Source organism: Eumetopias jubatus, unplaced genomic scaffold (assembly GCF_037043125.1).
Source record: "Eumetopias jubatus isolate StellerSeaLion01/CBP00866 unplaced genomic scaffold, mEumJub1_p1.0 scaffold_8, whole genome shotgun sequence".
Lineage (NCBI taxonomy): Eukaryota > Metazoa > Chordata > Mammalia > Carnivora > Otariidae > Eumetopias > Eumetopias jubatus.
In genome coordinates, this window is record NW_028274814.1 from 37,818,061 (window position 1) to 37,839,229 (window position 21,169).

Genomic DNA, 21,169 nt, shown 5'->3' on the forward strand with positions numbered 1-21,169 from the left:
TGACCAAGGCCACACAGCTAGTATGTGGCTACTCAGGGGCGAAGCCTGGGTCATGTAGTCCCCGTATTTCCATCATACCTCCTGTATTAGCTTGCTGGGGCTGCCATAACAGAATACTACAGACCAGGTGGCTTAAACAATAGAAATTTATTTTCTCACTGGTTTGGAAGCTAGACGTTCAAGATCAAGATCCTGGCAAGTTTGGTCTCTCCTGAGGCCTCTGTCCTTGGCTTACAGACTGCTGTCTGTCCTCACATGGCCTTTCCTCTGTGTGTGTGCGCTCCTGGTGTCCCTGACACCAGTCCTATTCTATGTGGGCCCCACCCTTATGACCTCATTTAACCTTAATTACCACCAGAAAGGCCCTATCTCCAAATATAGTCATATTGAGGGTGAGGACTTCAACATACGGATTTTAGGGGGATACGGTTCGGTGCATAACGCCCCCGAAGAGAGCTTGGTCTAGGATGTAAGTACAATGGGGCCAGACTGGCTAAGCATATGGAGGGGAGCAGGAGAGCCTGGCTGGTGGGAACATCCCACCTGAGCTGGGTCCTGAGGAGCACAAAGTGGGTCTCATGGAGGGGCCTCCACCAGAGAACCCAGTGTGCTTCCCCTGGCTTCTCATCATTGTTCACTATGATGCATCTGGGTTTGCTTCTGGCAGGAGAAGCAAGGTGGGCAGGAATCCTGCAGGCACCTGAAGGTGATGGCTTGAGACACACCTCCTCAATTTACCCCCTTTGTGTCCTGGACAGACTGCTAAAGAATTTCACTCTGATGACTGAGAACCCCGACGTGGATTATGCAAACCAAAATATCGTCTGGTCCAAGTTTCAAACGATCTTCTTCACAATCTCTGGCCTTGTCCACTATGCACCAGTGTTCAGAGACTATGTCTTCCAGGCCCTGGAGGAGTTCTACCAGGACAATGTGCTCTACCTGGAGCTCAGAGCCATGCTGTTCCCGGTGAGCCCACCTCTTTCCTCTGCTTTGACTTGACTTTCAGATCTCACCCTGTAGGTCCTCACAGGCTTCCCACCCTTGTACTGGTATAGGACTGGATGCTGGTTTTATCCCAAATGGGACATGTGTCTTTCCAGGAGCCCCCATGAGCAAGGGAACCTGCACTACACTTGGCTGGTCCCCGCAAAACTGAACATCCACCTTGTACCCCCTTCTCTCATGACCCCCACTTCTCACCTCCTGGATATACTGTGCCTCCTGGATGCTCAGGGTTCCCTGGCCTTGGACTCTGAGCAGTGCCTCATGCCTGGACCTTTCTTGACCTGTCTCCTTTCATATCAAAATTTAGCTTCCCAGAATCTCTCAAGACTGTGCTCTTAATCCTGGGACAGCTGATGGTTCTGGCGAATGGATCGCCCTGGTAGCACTGGGGAGAATGGACCGCAGTGTGAGGGTTGCCCAGTGAGTGAGGTGGGGACGGAGGCTGGTAGAGCAGGGAAAAGCAGGTGTGAGATGACAAGGCCAGGGGGACAAGAGCAACGAGGAGGAGGAGATGGGCAGTGTGCTGAAGGAGGACTCTAGAGGTCTTCCTGACTGACCATGTGGGGTTGAGGACTCTACAGTGACTGGCTGGCATTGGACTTGAGTTGAGTTGACTGGTGGTGACATTGACGGAGATGGGGAAGTAAGAGGAGGAGCAGGATGGGGAGGGAGAATAGAAATTTTGGTTTTGAACCTGTAGAGTTGGAGGTGTCTATGAGACAGCCCTACAAAGATGTCTAGGAAGTGGTTGAATACGTGGCTTTGGAGGCCCCAGAGGACAGTTCTAGCCTGGGAACAGATGTTTGACATCTGTCTGCAGAATGTCGAATCCTTAAAACTGTCAGAGGGATGAGGTTCCCACAGAAGCTGTGAGTTGAAAAGAGGAGCGGGCCAAGAAAGGGGCCCTGCAAACAGAAACAGGATAGAAAATTCACAAAATGGGCTGAGGAGGAGCCATTATAGAAGGAGAAAGTGAGGATGGTCTCCCAGTTAGGGGACGCCTTATTGAGGAGAGAGCCCCAGGTGATCAGATACTCCTGGACCATTCCTTTGGGATGTCTGTTGGACAGAAGTTCCCTGAAGTTTTGTGGGAGGGATTTGGGTGTTGTGGGAGTGGGCAGGATTTCTGAATGTTCCATTTGGTGGGCTGACAAAGAGTTTGAGCTGGTTAAAGATTTTAAGTGGCTTGGAGAACATGACCTTTGTGTAGAGCCCTCCCCTATATTGTATCCTAACTAGTCTGCTTATTCATTGAAATATTTGTTGAGCATACAAATGCCTTGGTGAGTGACCTTCAAGTTTGTGGCAAGGCCCACAGGGTGGCATCATTTTGGCTTTGTTACCATATTCCATGGTCTTTATAGGCTCAGAAATGTTATTCTTTGTACACTCAGAAGTGATAGAACTCCAGAGGACCGAAACATATTGACCAAATTCATAAGAGACAGAAGTATAAATAAGAAAGTCAGAATGTGGGCGCCTGGGTGGCTCAGATGGTTAAGCATCTGCCTTTGGCTCAGGTCATGATCCCGGGGTCCTGGGATCGAGTTCCGCATTGGGCTCCCTGCTCCTTGGGAGCCTGCTTCTCCCTCTGCTTCTCTCTCTCTCCCTCTGTCTCTCATGAATAAATAAATAAAATCTTAAAAAAAAATATATATATATATATAAAAAGTCAGAATGCTGGTTTTTGGAGAAAACTATTAGACCAGACACTTACGTTTCTTGACTGGGAAGTTCTCTCTCCTTGAAGGCAAATCTTAGCCTTTTCTGAAGCCAAGTTATAGCTAGAAGGATGTTGGTGAGCCAGAGCCCTAAAAAGCCCTGTCATTGGGCTCTGAGAATTTAAGAGAGTCCGTAACAGCGTACTTAATCTTTGGAAAATCTGATGAAAATTATCCCCTTTCCCGGGGCGGGGGTGGGGAGGGGAATGCTACAATAAATTGCCTTTATTGAAGACAATGTTTCCACATGTATCCATATGTATCTATGAAACATTTTATGAAACAACACAATGTACAGAGATTGTGATATTTTTGCATTCTAAAAAATTTTTCAGTTCTTGTTGGGATTCCTAAACTGATTTTGCTGCCCCCAGTTTGATCTCAAGTGTTCAATGACCCACCCTCTGATGAAGGATACACCTGTCCCAAGAACCAGTAATTCCAGTTTGTGGGTCAGGGCTCCCTTTCCCTCCATCTGAGACCAAACTTACTCAAGGCTCAACTCTCTGGACCGACCCACCTTTCCCCTTAGATATGTTAATACCCTCCTTGAGGTTAGCTCAAGGCCAGCCCTGGAGGGTCCCGAAGCGTCCTGAAGAGTTGGCTCTCAGCTAAGGGTGCCTATCTCCCTCAGGATCTGCCTGCTTGTTTAGTAGTTAAAGCTCTGAGTATAGTTCTTGGGCAGTGGGGCTGACCTTTGTCCCCCAGTAGAGCTTTCAGCAGTTTTGTGAGCAGAGTAGATAAGACTGGACACAAATGATCCTTTTACAGGAAGCGAGGGTCCATCCACCTATTAAGAGAAGAATTCCTAGGGGCGCCTGGGTGGCTCAGTTGCTTAAGCATCTGCCTTCGGCCCGGGTCATGATCCCAGGGTCCTGGGATCGAGCCCCACATCAGGCTCCCTGCTCGGCGGGAGGCCTGCTTCTCCCTCTCCCTCTGCTTGTGCTCTCTCTCTGTCAAATAAAATCGTAAAAAAAAAAAAAAGAGAGAGAGAGAGAGAAGAATTTCTAAAAGAGATGAGCTGGCATTGGGCCTGGCCTATGTGAGGTGGAAGAAATTGCACGTCCCAGAACAATCTATTCCCATGATTTGGCCTGGAAAATCCTTTTCTCGCCAAGCATGGGCTCCATCCCATCTAAGCCAGTCTTCCTCTCTGGGTTCCACTGAAACTGGTTTGTAGGTCCGCCAACCCCTCCTTCACCCCCGACCCGGGACTGTGACAGTCCACATCTCTGCCTTTGTCTCCTGGTAATGTGGATTTCCAGCACCTGGTATTTGTTGCCTCTTTATTTATGTCAGATTGTGAGGTATTTCAGACTGCCACCACGTCTACACTGCTGAGAGGCACCAGTAGTGATAATCGTGCTTGTTGATGGTGGTCCTCAAACTTGGCTATTCATATGAATAATCTGGAGGTGCTCTTTAAAATTCGTGTTTGGGCCCCACCTTCCAGGATTCTAATTCTGTGCTCTTGGGTAGGGTCAGGAAGCTGCAAAATTAACTAGCCTCTTCCCCTCCTCCCAGTGATTCTAATGCAGATGGTCTGACCCAGACCACACTTGGAGCGAGGGCCTTCTGCACCTTGACCTTTCCAAAGCACTTGAGCTGCATAGCAAGCTTGCGTTTTACCAACGTGGAAACTGAGGCTTGGGAAGGTCAGAGAGCTCGACCAAGATCACATTGGTGGTAAGGACTGGATAGAGACCAGGGTGCTGGATTTTATGAGCATTGAGGCAGCCATGCTTGATCAATCTCAAAAGGAGCTGCTGGAGCAGGGCATCCGGCTTCGAGTCTCGTCCTTCCGGAGGGGAAAGACAGCCCCTAGGACTGGCTGAGCTGATGCTTCACCCAGAGTGGTGCCGGCCCCTGCTGGGGGCCACTTCCTGTTGCACAATCCTGGCGGCTTTCTCGGTGTGGAGCCTGGGGGAGGTAGCCCATCCATCCTGGCAGAGCCCTGGGCGCCTTAGGGGGCGGAGGGGAGAGGAGGCAGGGGGAAATCACAGAGGCTTTCGGTCTTGGTCGCTTTGAGGGCTATGACTTTCATCTCGAGCCCAGAGGGGAAGCATTTAGGGAAGATGCTGAGAAGCTGGAGGGAACGCGGTAGTCTCTGGTTCCAACCCTCCCCTTTTCCGGCGGGGCTCTTTCCTTCTTACCCCGCCGAGGAGTGGGCTCCGGGGCATTCCACTTGGGGACCCCGCCTTGCTGCTTACCTCTTGTCCCGCTCGGCCAGCTCCCCACCCCCCACGAAGGTGGAGGGCTGCTGGGATTTGGGATTCTGGAGAGGCTGAGGGGGATGGGATTTGACCATTTGTTCTGCTCTGACCCTGGAACAAAGGCCTCTTGCAATAGAGAGTCTGTGCCTTAATGCCCCCCATTAGCCAGAGTGGGGGAGCCATCAGCACATTAACAACTAAAAACCGACTGCACGGGAATTCTTTTGCTGAGCCGCACAACCTCCCCCTTCTTGCTTGTGGGGCTAATTCAGGGCCTGGGATGATGTTGATGGACTATCCTGGTTGCTCAGCCTCCTATTGTGTTACTAATGCTTGATAACAAAGGCTACTTGCCTTTAGCAACAGTTGCTAGGCGGGTCTTATCTCCCGGGCTCCAGTCCCTTCCCCCACGGCCAGAATCGGAGGCCCAGGCTGGGTCTGGCCAATCTTCTAAGACCCCAGAGGATTATCAACAGGGGATTGCCCTGCTGGCACTTCCTGACAGGAGATCTTAGGAGAGAGACACGTCAGTGGCAGAGAACCCACGATGGTCGTTCCCAGACGTTTTCTTGGATGCTGTCACTTGTATAACCAACGCTCCCCGGGCTTTGCCTGCCCACTCCCAACACCAGGGTTTTTCCTGGATTCTTGGCAGATCCTCCATTGTAAATTCCACCTGGCTCGTTGCTGAAGTGACCATTGTCTGTTGTTACTGGTGTAACTCTGCGAGAATGCTGACAAGCGAGGTTGGGGGACCCTTTTAACTGCTCCCCTTATCCTACTATGCTGTAATCAAGCTGTTTACTTGTCTGTCAAGTCCACAAAAATGGTAGCTCTTAGCCCTAGCTGTACATTGTACATTAGAATCATCTGGGGAGGTTAAATAAAAACAACCAGCTTCTACCCCAGAGATTCTGATTTAATTAGTCTGGGATGAGGCCCAGGCATCTCCCTCTCCCTAGGTGATTCTAATGTGCAGCCAGAGCTGAGACGCTGAGACCCCCACCTGCCACTGGAGTATAAAGGTAAAAGAACAGGGCTGCTGACCGGAGACACTCAGGGTCAGCAAGATTCTGTAACTCAGCAGACCCCTCAGCCCTCACTCCCACTGTGCAATAGGACTGAGTTTCTTGATCTTTCTCAGCTCAAAATCCTCATTTGTAAAATGAGAACTTACCTGGGGCACCTGGGTGGCTCAGTCGTTAAGCGTCTGCCTTCGGCCCAGGTCATGATCCCAGGGTCCTGGGACCAAGCCCCACATTGGGCTCCCTGCTCTGCAGGAAGCCCGCTTCTCCCTCTCCCACTCCCCCTGCACGTGTTCCCTCTCTCGCTGTGTCTCTCTCTGTCAAATAAATAAAATCTTAAAAAAAAAAAAGAGAACTTACCTGATAGTGTGGTTTTGAAGATTAAAGGAGATTATGACATAAGGCTCTTGGCACTACCTGACACATAATAGAAGCTCAGTTAATGCACATTAAATGCATGGTGCTCGAGTGGCATTGCGAGTTAGAAATTGTGAGTCCTGGCTTCTGGTCTGATACAAACTAATTGTGTGACCTTGAGCAACTGTCTGCTTTCACATTTCCCTTCGGTTCCTTCCAGCTTCAAAATTCTATAATTCCATGATATAGACAATAAAACTTTGTGATCTTGTATAAATAGCCAACTTTATAGTTTCACAATTAAAAACTATAATGAAAATGGAGGTAGTCTACATTGAATCCAATGTTTTCAACTCAAGGGGGTTTATTACATGGATATAGCAGCTTTTGTATCACATAGTCTTCGATAAATGACTGACACCACCTACTTGTACTTACTAATTGTTAAATTCTTAGATATTAACTCATCTTCCTAGGATAACTGCAGACTTTGTGTTGTTTTTCTACATCTGGTAATAATAAGATTGGTAATAATAACATTATTATTAATATTTATCATTTCTTTTTTATATGTTTTCATTTATCTTTTTAAGTAATCTCTACACCCAACGGGGGGCTCAAACTCATGACCCCGAGGTCAAGAGTCACAGGCTCTTCCAGCTGCACCAGCCAGGCGCCCCAATAGTTATCATTTCTGAGTGCTTTACAAATATTAACTCATTTGATCCTTGCAGTGACCCTGGGAGGTATGATTGACTGGGGCAGAACATACCTCCACTGGGAGCCAGAACCCAGAAGGCTGCCAGGAACCCCCTAACTAGCTGAGAACTTTCCTTAAATGCCTGGCTTCACAGCAGTGTTCTAACCAGTAGTGGAGTGGCTGTGAGGCTGTGAGGAGTTGCAGGTCTCCCCGTGAAAAGGGTCTCTTGCTCCTTGAAATGGGGGTGCTCTTGAGCGTTCAGATCCTATCCTAGGTGCTTCCACAAAGCCTGCAGTTTCTAGGCCAGGGGCCGGAGGCCCAGGAGCACAAGACAGGGGCAGCCCCGGTAGTGATTTACTAAGGCACCAAGAGACAGGGCCCTGGCATCTGCAGCCCCAGGGACCAGATTCCATCTTTGGGGCTCTCCATGCTATGGGAACTGGCAGTGGGATTGGAACCCTGCAAGCAGGAGTCCCAGATTCTCCCACAGTAAGTACTGGAGTGACAGAATTGATGGTACTCCAGCCATATGCAAGCCCCCATTTCGCCTCTGTGTCATTTGCATATCTGTACATACTTGCTTAATATGCCAAGGATCTTCCTTTAAGCAGAATTGTCATTTGCTGTTGTTGTTTTTTTTTAAAGGTTCTTTTGTTTCCCTTCTGTTCCGCTAGCACTACTGTGCTGGCCACCCCTCCCAATGTCCATCTATTCGTCCCTTCTCTAAAACATGCTGCCTGGGGCTTAGTACTTTTGAAACTGCTAGTGGACAGTGCTCTTCTTAAGTTAACGCTTTTTTTTTCTTTTAAGTTAACGCTTATTTGTGGAGCTCCTACCCTGCTGCTATAGGAGGGAAGGTGGGAAGATCCAAGGGAGCTCGACCCTACCGTCGGTTGTTTAGAATCCAGTCAGTGTGTCTGGGCAGGGGACTCAGTAATGACACAGCAGTCAAGGCCTGGGGAAGAATTCTGTTCTTCCCTTCTGCAAATCAGCTGCGGAATGCCAAGACAACTTCAAGTATCAATTCTAGGTTGGTTTAATGCATTGTTCTCAAACTTGGACACTCAAAAATTTTGGAGGATCCCAAAGGACTTTTGTTTATATGGATTATATCTACTATATCCTGTATAATCCAGCCTGTATTAGAAATTAAAACTGAGAAAATTTCAAAACACAAGACTACACAAGCACACAATCCATTATTTGTTAGAGCAGTGTTTGTCACACATGATGCAACTTCTGGAAAATTCTGTATACTCATGAGAGAATGAGAATGAAAAAGACAAATAACATCTTAAAACTTTTATGAGGAGAGTTTATGATTTTGCAGACTGCCTGGAAAAGTCTAGGGGACCCATAGGGGTTCCTTACCACATGTTGAGTACTCCTGGGGTACAGGATATTGGTTCTTTTGGCATCAAAGATCTGAAGATTCTAACAGAGCGCCTGGAAGTCTGTTGAACCCTTGATCAGTGACAGGAATTCTCCTTTAAAAAATCCGTGGTAAAGTAGGAGAGGATGAAAGTAACTTTCCTTTATTTACCCTCTTAAGGTTCTGTTTTGGGGGCCTGCAAATTAAACTGACAAAAGCCACATTAACAGGAGAAAAGGCAGGGGTGCCTGGGTGGCTCAGTCGGTTAAGCAACTGCCTTCGCTCAGGTCACGATCCCGGGGTCCTGGGATCGAGCCCCGCATCGGGCTCCCTGCTCAGTGGGAAGCCTGCTTCTCCCTCTCCCTCTGCTTACTTGTGCACGCTCTCTCTCTGTGTTAAATAAATAAGTAAAAATCTAAAAAAAAAAAAAAAAAACCAGGAGAAAAGGCATACACATTGTATTTGATGTTAATATTTAATTTTTGGGTGCATGGAGGCCTTTGTAGAAAAAAGTGAAGACCCAGAGAAGTGGGTAGGCCAGGTGCTTATACACTATTTTAACCAGTGGTGATAAATTATGGAGAAATGATGATACAAAGGAAAAGGGGTTTAGGTTTCTGGGGCAGTAAATTGTGGGGAGGGAAATATATGGGGGAAACTCATAGAAGATAAGGGTTACGTTACTAAGGTCTGCTTGTGCAGACCCGTGTCATTGCTGACCTTCTGTCTCCAGTGATAAGCCTTGTTCTCCTGGTGTGGAAGATGGAACGGGGAGCACCTTCACGGACAGTTTATGTCCTGCTTGTAGGCAGATAGGAGGAGGGCAAAGAGCTCTGTCTGGTGTTTGCTGCTTAATTGCCTTCCACTCAAAATAATCCTTATGCAAAAGTAGCATATTTTAGGGTGGCATGTTCTAATCCCCTTCACTAAAAATAATAATAATAATAACTGACTATACTAGATACTGAGCTTAGCAGTTTCTAAGATTCTCTCCTCTGGAAAGTTCTGGCAGCTTTAACGTTCAGTAAGCCTGAGCATGTCCACTCCTGGGCCAAGCAATCAGGGAAGACTCACCTGCCAGTACTGAGCCCCGTTGGTTGAGGCAGCCTTATGGGGGATCGCATGAGAGGCTAGACTTCAATAGGGCAGCAGCAAAGGAAACTGAAGAGCCAAGGCCAATGGGCCCAAGAGAAGGGGCTGGAAAGAGCTGCCCATTCATCCCACTTCCCCCAACCCAGGCTGCAGAACAGGACCCCAAGAGGTGAAAGAGCCACGAGGGTGCTCTGTGGGCCTGAGGAGAAGAGGGTGATGGGGAGGCTGCCCTGGGACCCAAGGCAACACCTCCGGGGTGCAGCTAGGAGGGACAGGGGAGGCCCCCTGGGCCAGTGAGAGCGCGCAAGTGACTGGCGGGGAAATGAGAAGCTTCCTGCACCCAACCAGCTCCAGGATATAAGAGCTGACCCGAGGGAGGGAAAAGGATTTCTCTCCTTCAGGTGGTGACAGAGCTCACAGCTCCCATTCTGCCTCTCTGCCCTTCAGCCTCCGCTCCCTGACCCTGCAGCTCTGGCTCTGTGTGGGGCCGCTGCTCCCTACACAGGACTAGCAATGCTTTAGCCAGGGGGGCCGGCGCAGAGCAGCCTCCTCGGGCCCAGGTTCAGTGCCATTCCCTCCCCCCCCCGAAAGCTTCTCTGACCCTATCCAGTTAAAAGGAACCCTCTTTTCCTTGGAGGTCCTGTAAACCTCTGTTTAGCACTTAATTCTTCCTGCTTTATATCGTAAACATGAATAGAGCCTGTCTCCGCTAAATCAGGAACTCCTTAAGGGCAGGCATCTTGTCTTACTAGCATTTGTCTACCCCTTCCAGGGCCTAGCCTGGTTCCTTGCACACGGCAGGTTTTTAAATGATGTTCATGGAAATAACTTATGCATATCATTTCTTCCCATCCTCCCTTGCCCCACAATCTCTTTGGAAACTCCTACATCCTGTCCTGAGCCTGAACTGCCACTTTGTGCAGGGCTGAGAGGTGACCCAGTGACAGGAGAGGGCAGAGGGAACTGCAGAGGACGTGCCCACTCCAACCCTCTGGCCTCTCATGGTGGGCTTGTTGTGACCCAACCTGCAAAGAGGGGACTTCTTTATACCCGTTCCTTCTCCTTTGCCTTAGCCACTGTCCGTTGCTGGCTCTTGTCACTGCCCCTAACCATGTCCACCTCAGGGGACATCCCACCTAGGGGTGGGAAAGTGGGGCGTTTAAGTGGGTCCTCTCCCCTGCTGACTGTTCTTCACTCATTACACAAATACCTATTGAGCGTCTACCATGTGCCAGGCACTGTTCTAGGTGCAGGGACCCAGCAATGAATGAGACAGGCAGACAGCCAGCTTTGTGGTGTTCAAGAGCATTATACGAGATAGGACTAGAACTTCTGATAAGTGTCAGAGGCTGCTGAAGTCATTGGGCAAAGAAATTGCAAAGTCCAACATGGTTTTAGAGATTATTGGCAATGGGAATGAAGTTTCACTCAACTCTGATATCTGATCATGACCATGCTTCCTTCTCAGGTGTATGAACTGAATGGGACCATCCATAGTCAAGAGTGGTCAGTGAGGACTTACAGAGAAGTGGCTTCTTTGTTTGCAAAAGAGCATCCCGGGTTTATTGGAATCAAACTCATTTATTCGGATCACAGGTGAGAGAGAATATGGCTGAAGCTGCAGGACTTAGGAGAATGGGTGGGATGCAGGCAGAGCCACTAGGAAAGGAGGTGAAGAGAGAGGGAGAAAGAGGGAGGCTGAGAGGCTGGCATCAGAGACCTACCCCCAGGGCCAAAGAGCCCTGGGCTCAGCGGGTACATTCGCGCATGGGTGCAAAATCTACCTCTAAAGTCACTTCTAGTTCCAATCTTTGCAACTAAGCTAAAATGAAGAACTGTAGCAAATTTCCAGATAATTCTAGGCCCTGACCCATGTTGGCCTGGGTGACTCAGTTATGGATATGTTTTTGCCTGTATGTTCAGATAACTGGCTCATTTCCTTGTTTGAATTTGCCCCTGGGGTTCTGCCTAATGTCTGCTGTGGATGGCTGTGTGCAAGGCCTTGACTGGTGACCCGGCCGAGTGACAGCTATCTCAGAGTCCGTGTGTGGACACCCCACAGGATCATGTATGTGGGACCTGGTAGTGTGAACAAGGATCCACTCTTCCCTCAAACAAGCACAGAAAACTTTATGGCTTAATTTTCCTTCTGATTGTATGAAAGGACAGCTCTCTCCTCCTGTCAAAGGGCAGCTAGTCTAAGGCCTGTGACCCGTCCACAGGGCTGGAGATGCGGGGGCAGCAGTCAGATGGGGATCACACTGAGTCGGGGCTTGGCGGCGGGGAGGGCGGAGGGAAGGGCTCGGGCAGCTCCTTCATTTGCTCAGCCTACCCTAGAGGCTGGACTCCGGAGGGCAGTCAGACTCCTCCCCGCCCCATCACCCCTGAATCCCCTTCCCTCCTTGTGAGGGCTTGGGGGGGCCCCCACAGGAGCAGGGGTCCATCCCTATGTTCTACACAGCCAGGATGGAGCTGGAAGGCTGGGGCCCCACTGGTTCCCCTGAGAGGCTCCCTGGGAGTCAGTGGCAGGAGGGTGTGTAGGCTGGGCTGCAGTTGGTCAGTGCTCTGTGTTCCCTTGGAGCTCTGCAGGAGAGGGAGTGGTATGGGGGAAGGGGGCAGGAGAAATTTAGGCCCCCAGAACTGAGGAACAGTGAGCCAGCTGCTGTGCAAAGACCTTTGTCCTGTCACAGAGTTGTAGCAGACTTTTCCCTTTGGTGCTTCTGTTGTCATGCTGTTTCCTCATCCCTATCCTGGACTTGAACAGAGAGGGTGCGGAGAGAAGACAGCTCGCTTGTATGGTTTCTGGAGTGCCCAGAGCCTTGTTGATTGAATGGGGGGCAGAGGACATAGCGTTGCCAGGCCCAGCTGACCTGACAGCGACCTGGGTGATCTGCTGCATTCCCTAGGTGCCCAGTGACCAGAGAGCCGGGCTCTGTCCTGCACCCACTTCCGGGAGCCACCTTCTCAGGGATGCAGGGCAAGTTTTGGACGAGGCCTCTTTGCTTCATCCACATGTAGATAAATGATGCGTATCCCATGGGTCTCCCTTCCTCACTTGTTTTCAGACGCTGTGGGTCCTTCTGGAGCCAGCCAGAGTCCTCAATAGGGTTGGATTTGGGCGAAACAGCTCACAGATGTAGCCACTGGTAGGGATCAAAAGAGCCTGGGCAGGCTAGGGTCACGTGGGCAGTGGGGAGGGGCTGCTGAGGACCCTGGCCTGGCCCCAGGTGCTGGTGGAGCCACTCCAGGGTACACAGCACCACCGACACCAAGTCACGCTGTCATCCCTGCTTCTCTCTGTCTCTCTCGCAGAATAAAAAATGTGTCCTTCATCGTGAAATCCGTCCAAACAGCCATGATGCTTCGAGCCATGTTCCCCAGGATGGTGGCGGGGTTTGACCTGGTAATGATTGTGCACGACGAAGCTGTCTGAGAGCGGGGTCCCCCAGGCAGCTCCTCCTGAAGGCCTTGGCGGCTCCCACGGAAACCCTCTGCAGAGGCGCTGGCCTGGCCAGGGTTTAGCAGTGGCCTTCTCTGGGGGCCTGCAGGAGGATAGCAGTCATAAGAGAAAGGGGCGCAGAAAGGGCCAGAAGGCTGAAAGGGGGAGTTCAGAATAAGGAGAATTCAAGGAGGTTGGGCAGTAATGGTGGGCTTACTCCCATTCCCCTGCCCTCCGCCCTCTTTCTAGCCCACGATGCCCACCCACAGCTGGCTCTTAAAACTGTAGCACACGGCGGCGGGGGGTGGGGGTGGGGGTGGGGGTTGTGTGTCCTGGAAGCAGAGATGGGGCTAATCCTGGGCAAAACTGTCCCCTGCCCCCTCCACCAAATCAAAGCCAGCCAGGGCACACTTCCCAGATGACAGCTCATCAATCGCATTAAGGAAGCTAAATTAATTTGAACTAACTGGCTGAAAGGCACTCCTGACTTCCTTTTATAGAATCTGTACATTTTACCTGAGTCTGTGCTTAAGCTCTTATTTTCAGACCATCCAGAGCTCAAAGGAGTAGATTTCAAAGACTCATTTGGTTTGCACCTGGGATGCCCTCCTAGGATCCCTGGGGGTTGCTCAAAGGGTCTGGCCTCTCCTGAAAGGGGCAGAAGGCCCCCTCATCCCACCTTTTCTGTCTGTGTGCAGCACTGACAAAGGGGGCTGAGAAGGAGCGCCTCTAGTATAGAGCTTCCAGAACAGTCCCTACAAGGACTGTAATGGACAAGTCCCGAGGGAAATTGGGGTTGGAAGGGGGATAGGCAGTTGTTCAAAGGGATCTACTCACAGCTCCAACTCTCTTTCAAGCCTGCACTCCATTCTACTACATTGAATATCCATATTTGGCTTATAATAAAAATGTGTCATTGTCTGCCCCCCACCCCCAACAAATTAAAATAGGCATTCTGAAGGAGGTACCTTTTTATCCTAAGGCACTCTTACTCTTGGCACACAGCTACAAAGCCCTGGGGGTATGTGTGGTTTAGTTTGAAAAGCATAATTTTGTTGTAGTGACAGCTGAGGCATGGACAAAGCAGATGGCTCCATATCCTCTCTTCTGTGTCCTGCAGGTGGGGCGTGAGGACACTGGTCACTCCTTGTATGACTACAGGGAGGCTTTGATGATTCCCACCTTGCATGGCGTTAAACTGCCTTACTTTTTCCATGCTGGAGAGACAGGTGAGCCATATGGAGACAAGCAGGACAGAGGAGGTGATCGATAGGAGGGCTCCTCCTCATCATTCAAGAGAGCTGATAGGATCCTGGGGCAGTATTGAAACTGTTGATAGTCCTTTTATGGCATTATTTCACTTAATCCTGATGGCAACCCTTGGAGAAGGAATAACAATGATAATAACAGTATCTGGCACTTTACATATTTCTTTCTTTTCTTTTTCTTTTTAAAGATTTCATTTATCTGTTTGACAGAGAGAGAGCACAAGCAGGGAGAACAGCAGGCAGAGGGAGAGGGAGAGGGAGAAGCAAACCCCCTGCAGAGCAGGGAGCCTGACGTGGGGCTCCATCCCAGGACCCTGGGATCATGACCTGAGCCAAAGGCAGACGCTTAACCTGCTGAGCCATCCAGGCACCCCACATATGTTATTTCTAATTCTCACCCTAGTCCTGCTAGGAAGGTGTTTTTATCCCTACTTTATTTTATTTAAAAGATTTATTTATTTATTTGGCGGGAGGGGCAGAGGGAGAGAGAATCTCAAGTTGACTCCCCGCTGAATGTGGAGCTGGACACCAGGCTCAATCTCAAGACCCTGAGATCATGACCTGGGCTGAAATCAAGAGTTGGATGCTTACCCAACTGAGCCACCCAGGTGCCCTTCTTCCCATCTTATAGTTGAAGAGCCCGAGTCTCCAAACATAGAGTGGTTAGTCCAAGGGCAAGGAGCTAGTCATTAGTGGAGCTTGAATTTGAGCCCTTTCTGATGATCTCCATTTTATAATGAGCAAATTGTACTTAAGAGATTAATTCACCTGTCCAAAGTCATACACGGGTTAAGTGGCAGAAGAGGGGCTAGAACCAGGACTGCTCTAACAGCTAGGAGGCTCTGTCCACACTCACCAGGTGCTGAAGAGGAGACCCCACCCAGCTCAAGCAGACCCGCAGCTATTGTTTCTGAAATGCCATTAGCCTAGCCACATCTTTGTTCCCCAAAGCTCACTCCACAGGCTCATGGGTCATCTCTCAGACCTTCTCATATTACAGTCCTTAAAATGTGTAAACCTTAAGCAAAAGGAGTCCCAGATCATGGCTGCAATTTCAGGTCAAAATGAAGATACCAGGAAGAAAGCTTGCTGCTGCATCCCACCAGGTGTCTGAGTACCTTAGGCACCTGTCATCCTTAGAAGACCAAGGAGATCAGTGAAGAGCAGTGGGGGCTTGAATTTCACAACCAGGTTCAAACCATCTCTCAGAGGAAGGGTCTGTGTACATTAATCTCTTTTTTCCTGACATTTCAAGTCATTTTGGGTCCAGTTTAGATCAAAGTTGTTCTAGGAGATTTGAAGAATTGTTTTTGGGGGATGGGATTAAGGGGGTAGGGGTTGTTAACCTTGAAGACCTTGTGGTCTAGTGGGGAAAATCATACTTACCTGTGTGAAATCATTTCAACAGTATGAAACACTGTAACAGGATCTAACCACATTCTCAGATGTATGGCCCTAGGAGAGGATTTTGCCAGGAGCTGGGTATTTAATACCCAACAGTCATGTTCTTATTTTTAAAAAGGAAGAGGGGTGCCTGGGTGGCTCAATCGGTTAAGCGTCTGCCTTCAGCTCAGGTCATGATCCCAGGGTCCTGGGATCAAGCCTCATTTTGGGCTCCCCGCTCAGCAGGAGCCTGCTTCTCGCTCTCCCTCTGCCACTTCCCCTGCTCGTGTGTTCTCTCTCTCTCTCTAATAAATAAAATCTTTAAATAAAATAAAAAGGAAGAGATCTGGGGTGCCTGGATGGCTCAGTCAGTTAAGTGTCTGCCTTTGGCTCAGGTCATGATCCTGGAGTCCCAGGATCGAGTCCTGCCTCGGGCTCCCTGCTCAGTGGGCAGGGAGTCCGCTTCTCTCTCTCCCTCTGTTCCTCCCCCTGCTCATGCTCACTCTCCCTCTCAAATAAATAAATAAAATCTTAAATAAATAGGAAGAGATCTTTGAAAAGAAAGTTCTAGATTGGAAACCAGTGAAAATCCACCTGAAACACATACCCTAACCAGCAGTGGGAATTCTGGGGTTTTATTCCTAGCAGAAAAGGGAATTTTCATGCTTTACATGTAGATCAGTTAGGATGCTTTTGGCTGCCAGGAATGGAATACGCACATTTAATAGTTTTTTTTTTTTTTAAGATTTTATTTATTTATTTGACAGAGAGAAAGACAGTGAGAGAGGGAATACAAGCAGGGGGAATGGGAGAGGGAGAAGCAGGCTTCCTGCGGAGCAGGGAGCCCGATGTGGGGCTTGGTCCCAGGACTCCTAGATCATAACCTGAGCAGAAGGCAGACACTTAAGTGACTGAGCCACCCAGGTGCCCCAAGATCATCTATTATTTTACATAGTAAGTGACCTCTGCTGTCCTCATCAAGTCGAGGGTTTCACCTTATTTGGTTGTCAGGTAGTCAAATTACATTCAGGTATAACCAATCCAGTGAAGCAAAAGACAAGATATTTCCTCCAGGGCATCTCCTTTTATCAGGAAGGAAGCCAAAGAGCTCCCCACAAATAACCTTCCAGGCCAGCATTAGGACCATCCTAGCTGCAAAGGAAGCTGGGAGAGTCAGGACCTGTTATTTTCACCCTCCAAAGAACATCCTGCCAGCAAGGAAGATAGAGTGGGGGTGGCTGGTAAATAGGCAACAACAGTATCTGCCACCACTTCGTGCTGGTCATTGTGATCTTGCAATTGATGTTACAATTGATATTGTTGAAGATATAAACTGAGTAAGTACACACAAGTAATTATATTGAGAGAGTTTGCAACACACTATTGTAAAAATAATAAACAAAATTCCCAGAAAATAGCTCTGGAAACAAACAAAAAATGGAAAGAAAGAATATAGACTGTGGAGTCAGATAGACCAAGATTTGAAACCCAGTCTTACTACTTAACTGAAAATGTTCCTTCAATTTATAAAGCCTGTATAAGTTTCAACTTCTTCATCTGTTACATACATACATACATAAAATAAAGTCTTGCCATACCTTTCGTTAGCATTGTTACAAGGAAAATGTGTATGTGTGTGAATGTTTGTGTGTGAATGTTCTTTGATCTGGAGCCTTTATCTGAGGATGGTCTATGGGCCAGATCCATCTGATTGAAGACTATCCCTTTTTCCCCAGACTGGCAGGGTACTTCCATAGACAGAAACCTTCTGGATGCTCTACTACTGAACTCTACCAGGATTGGCCATGGATTTGCTTTGACCAAACACCCAGCAGTCTGGGCTGACTCCTGGAAGAAGAACATCCCCATAGAAGTCTGTCCCATCTCCAACCAGGTATGTGTGATCCATGCAACCAACCCTCCAATCTCAACCTCTGTTCTTTTTTTTTAAGATTTATTTATTTATTAATTTTGAGAGAGTGAGAATGAAAGAGAGAGAGAGAGAGTACATGAGAGGGGAGAGGGTTAGAAGGAGAAGCAGGCTCCTCGCCGAGCAGGGAGCCCGATGCGGGACTCGATCCCGGGACTCCAGGATCATGACCTGAGCCGAAGGCAGTTGCTTAACCAACTGAGCCACCCAGGCGCCCTCAACCTCTGTTCTGATTTCCCAAACTTTTTTCCTGTATAATTTCTTTTTTTTTTTTTTAAGATTTTTTATTTATTTGACAGAGAGAGACACAGCGAGAGAGGGAACACAAGCAAGGAGAGTGGGAGGGGGAGAAGCAGGCTTCCCGCCCAGCAGGGAGCCCGATGCGGGGCTGGATCCCAGGACCCTGGGACCATGACCTGAGCCGAAGGCAGATGCTTAACTACTGAGCCACCCAGGCACCCTCCTGTATAATTTCTTGCTCTTTAGTTCACTTGTTTTCTATATTCCTCCACTGTCGAGTTCCCGTTAGTAATTATTCAGGAATGGTCCCTTGCCTAACCCATTCATAACAATGAGGCAGCAGTGAGGGTCCCCAGTGGGGTAGAGTTTGGGGCAAAGCAATAGACAAAGCTAAAGGGACAGTGAGGAAGACCAGTGGAGTGGGAGGGGCCATTGGATACTGCTGTTCCCACAGATGCTTGGGGTTCTTTGTGCACCTGCCTGTCTTGCTGTGTTCAGGAGAGCTGCTCTGAGCTGGACCAAGAGAGAGACCAAATGTTTGTGGTCGTGAAGAAACTTGGAGAAAATTAGGAAGAGCACAGGACTGGCTCTATTCCTCTGTTGTACCCAGAAGTCATCCTAATGTTCAGTGGTGATGAGGATAAGAAAGGAGCTGGTTGGGCACCTGTGTGGCTCCGTCGTTAAGTGTCTGCCTTCAGCTCAGATCATGATCTCAGGGTCCTGGGATCGAGTCCCATATCGGGCTCCCTGCTCCACAGGAAGCCTGTTTCTCCCTCTCCCACTCCCCCTGCTTGTGTTCCCTCTCTCGCTGTGTCTCTGTCTGTCAAATAAATAAATGAAATCTTTTTTTTTTTTTTTTTTTAAGGAGCTGGTTATGCTCATGGTCTTGCCTCTCTTATGACAACTCTTTTTATGGGTCAAAGTTTGTCTTTCTCCTTTGCCTCTTATTGGCAGGTTCTGAAACTGGTGTCTGACTTGAGAAACCATCCTGCCGCTGTTCTGATGGCCACTGGGTACCCCATGGTGATCAGCTCTGATGACCCAGCTGTCTTTGGTGCCAGAGGCTTATCCTATGATTTCTATGAGGCCTTCATGGGCATTGGGGGAATGGCGGCCGATCTGAGGACACTCAAACAGCTGGCCATGAACTCTATCAAGTGAGTATCCTGTGTACTTCCCAGATCCCCAACTCCTTCTTCCACCCCACAACTTGTGTTTATCTCTCTTAGAGTTTTGGGGCAGAAGCCCGGAAGGTTTCTGTGTGTTTTCTCCACCTCGCCTCAGTTTCATTATTGCTCTTGGACTGGGGAGTAATGTGCCCTGCAAGCATCTGAGATCCCCTCACCTGTTCCCCAACCCTTTCTCCTGACCTGGTTGCCTTTTCTCCTGCAGGTTCAGCACCTTGTTGGATATTGATAAAAAGGCTGCCATGAAAACCTGGGAGGAGAGATGGAATATGTTTGTAGCCGACCTGGCAAGGAGGCCAAAGGGAGAAGCTAGCCGTTTATTACCCTAGTCCTCTGCTCTCCTCTGCAAGCTGTTCTCACCTTCCATCAGTAATGCTTGAACCCACTTCAGTGTAGTTGCTACCTCCATTTCTTCATCAGAACTAACCTCATGGAGGTCATCAATGGCCTCCACATTGCTTGACCTCTCAGAAACACTTAAACAGTCTACCAAAGTCATCTTTTTGAAATATCCTTTTCTCTCAACCTCAGTGACATCAACTCTTTTGGTTTCCTCCTTTCTCTCTGGCCATTGCTTCCAGGGTGCCTTTTCCAGATGCTCTTCTCTATCAGATCTCTGTGTTGCATTTCCTCAGGGCTTAGTTTTGCCTTTCCTCTGTTCATGTCTCTGCTTCTCTCCTCTTCTTTTCTCTCTCACTCTATAGTCTTTTCCTAGGTAGTCTCATCCACTCCTTTGCTTTTAAATACCATTTATTTGCTGATGATTACCAATTTATTTATTCATTTGGAAGGTTCACAGGAATCTCAAAACCTACTATGTGCAATTCTGAACTCTCAATCTCTTCCCTTTCAACCTTTTCCTGATCTTTCTCATCTTGGTAAATGGCATCTCCATCCATTCCACCCAGTTGCTCTACGTAGAATTTTTCAGTGAAATTCTTGATACTGCTCTCTCTCCTGTTCCCTACATCAAAATGTATCTTGACTCCTCCATGCCTCTCTATCTGTATTGCTGTTGGCTGAGTTCAAGCCACTATCACTTCTTGTCTGAGTTACAATAGCCTCCTAACTGATCTCTCCTTTCTTCTCTTTGCCTTCTTCATTTCATTTTTCACAGAGCAATGACTTTTCAGAAATTAAATCAGGTTACTAATGGCTTACGACTCAGTGCACTTAGAAAAACCCAAATGTTTCAACAGGGCATATAGCATCCTCTTTAACCTGGATCCCTTCCAGCATCATTCTACCCCGGTCTCCTCTAGTGTACCAGATTCTGGCCACACTGGTCCTTTGTTTCTCAAATATCCCAAACTCTATGCTGCATCAGAGTCTTTTTCTCATTCTCTCTGCCTGGGATAGTCTTTCTTTCCACTTTTGTCTAACTGACTCCTGTTTACCCTTCAGGTTTCACCTTTAATGTCACTGTCTCAGAAGTTTCCTAGACCCCTAACCTGTTAATATCTCTCATGGCACCTTGCTTTTTTCCTTCATGACTCTTATCATAATTTGTAATTATATATTTATTTCTCTGTTTATGGTTTCCCTCCACCAGAGTGTAAGATCCATGTGGGCAGGTACTAATGATTGTTTCCTGTACACTGTGAACCCAGAGCCTAACTCCATGCCCCAAACCTAGTCAGTACTCAATAAAAGATATGTTAAATGAATGGATATAATATTGAGCTGGTTGCTGAAGCAGGAGGGAACACAGCAGAGTCTCCCCAAAGAAAAGACCTCATATGATCCAATTCTGGCTCCTAGCCTGGTCTTCAGGAAAAGGAAGGCAAGAAACTAGCCCTGTCTTTACTTGACTAAAGGAAGAGAAGGAGGATCAAAGAATTCCTTAGAAGTTGTAGGTGGATTCAAGTGTCTTCTCATCCATCACCCATCACCTGCACCTGAGCTCAAAGGCAGAAGCCAACACTCTTCTCCGTTAGTAGTTTATCACTGTTTGGGTCATGACACTGGAAAAAGTCTTGCTGATTACGTGTCCTCAACCACAGGCTGGTACCCAGATGGAACAGTCTTTGATTTATTGCCTTAGCCAATCCCAGGAGATGGTACATAGGTCCCAACTCAGCTGACTTATATTTAATAAATGGTGAAAATGGAACTTAGCAGAATGGACTTCTGTAGCAAGTTGTCATGACTACAGGGGTCTCCCAGGAGTGTAAGGTCTCTGACCCGGACTTGGTGTGATCTCTGATTTGGCAAACTAAACCAGCTACTAGTCT

At 48.3% G+C, this 21,169-nt stretch overlaps 1 protein-coding gene across 2 annotated transcripts in view; it reads left to right on the plus strand.

Annotated features, from left to right (window-relative positions):
• ADA2 (adenosine deaminase 2) overlaps positions 1-20,602 on the plus strand; it is a 28,423-nt gene extending 7,821 nt beyond the window's left edge. For both annotated transcript variants that reach the window (XM_028121079.2, XM_028121078.2), the window contains exons 4-10: positions 759-969; positions 10,957-11,084; positions 12,801-12,891; positions 14,048-14,156; positions 17,315-17,472; positions 18,703-18,905; positions 19,141-20,602. In XM_028121079.2, the coding sequence (XP_027976880.1) occupies positions 759-969; positions 10,957-11,084; positions 12,801-12,891; positions 14,048-14,156; positions 17,315-17,472; positions 18,703-18,905; positions 19,141-19,264 (1,024 nt within the window). In that variant the 3' untranslated portion in view covers positions 19,265-20,602. The remainder of the gene's footprint in view (positions 1-758; positions 970-10,956; positions 11,085-12,800; positions 12,892-14,047; positions 14,157-17,314; positions 17,473-18,702; positions 18,906-19,140) is intronic.
• The last annotated feature ends 567 nt before the right edge of the window (positions 20,603-21,169 follow it).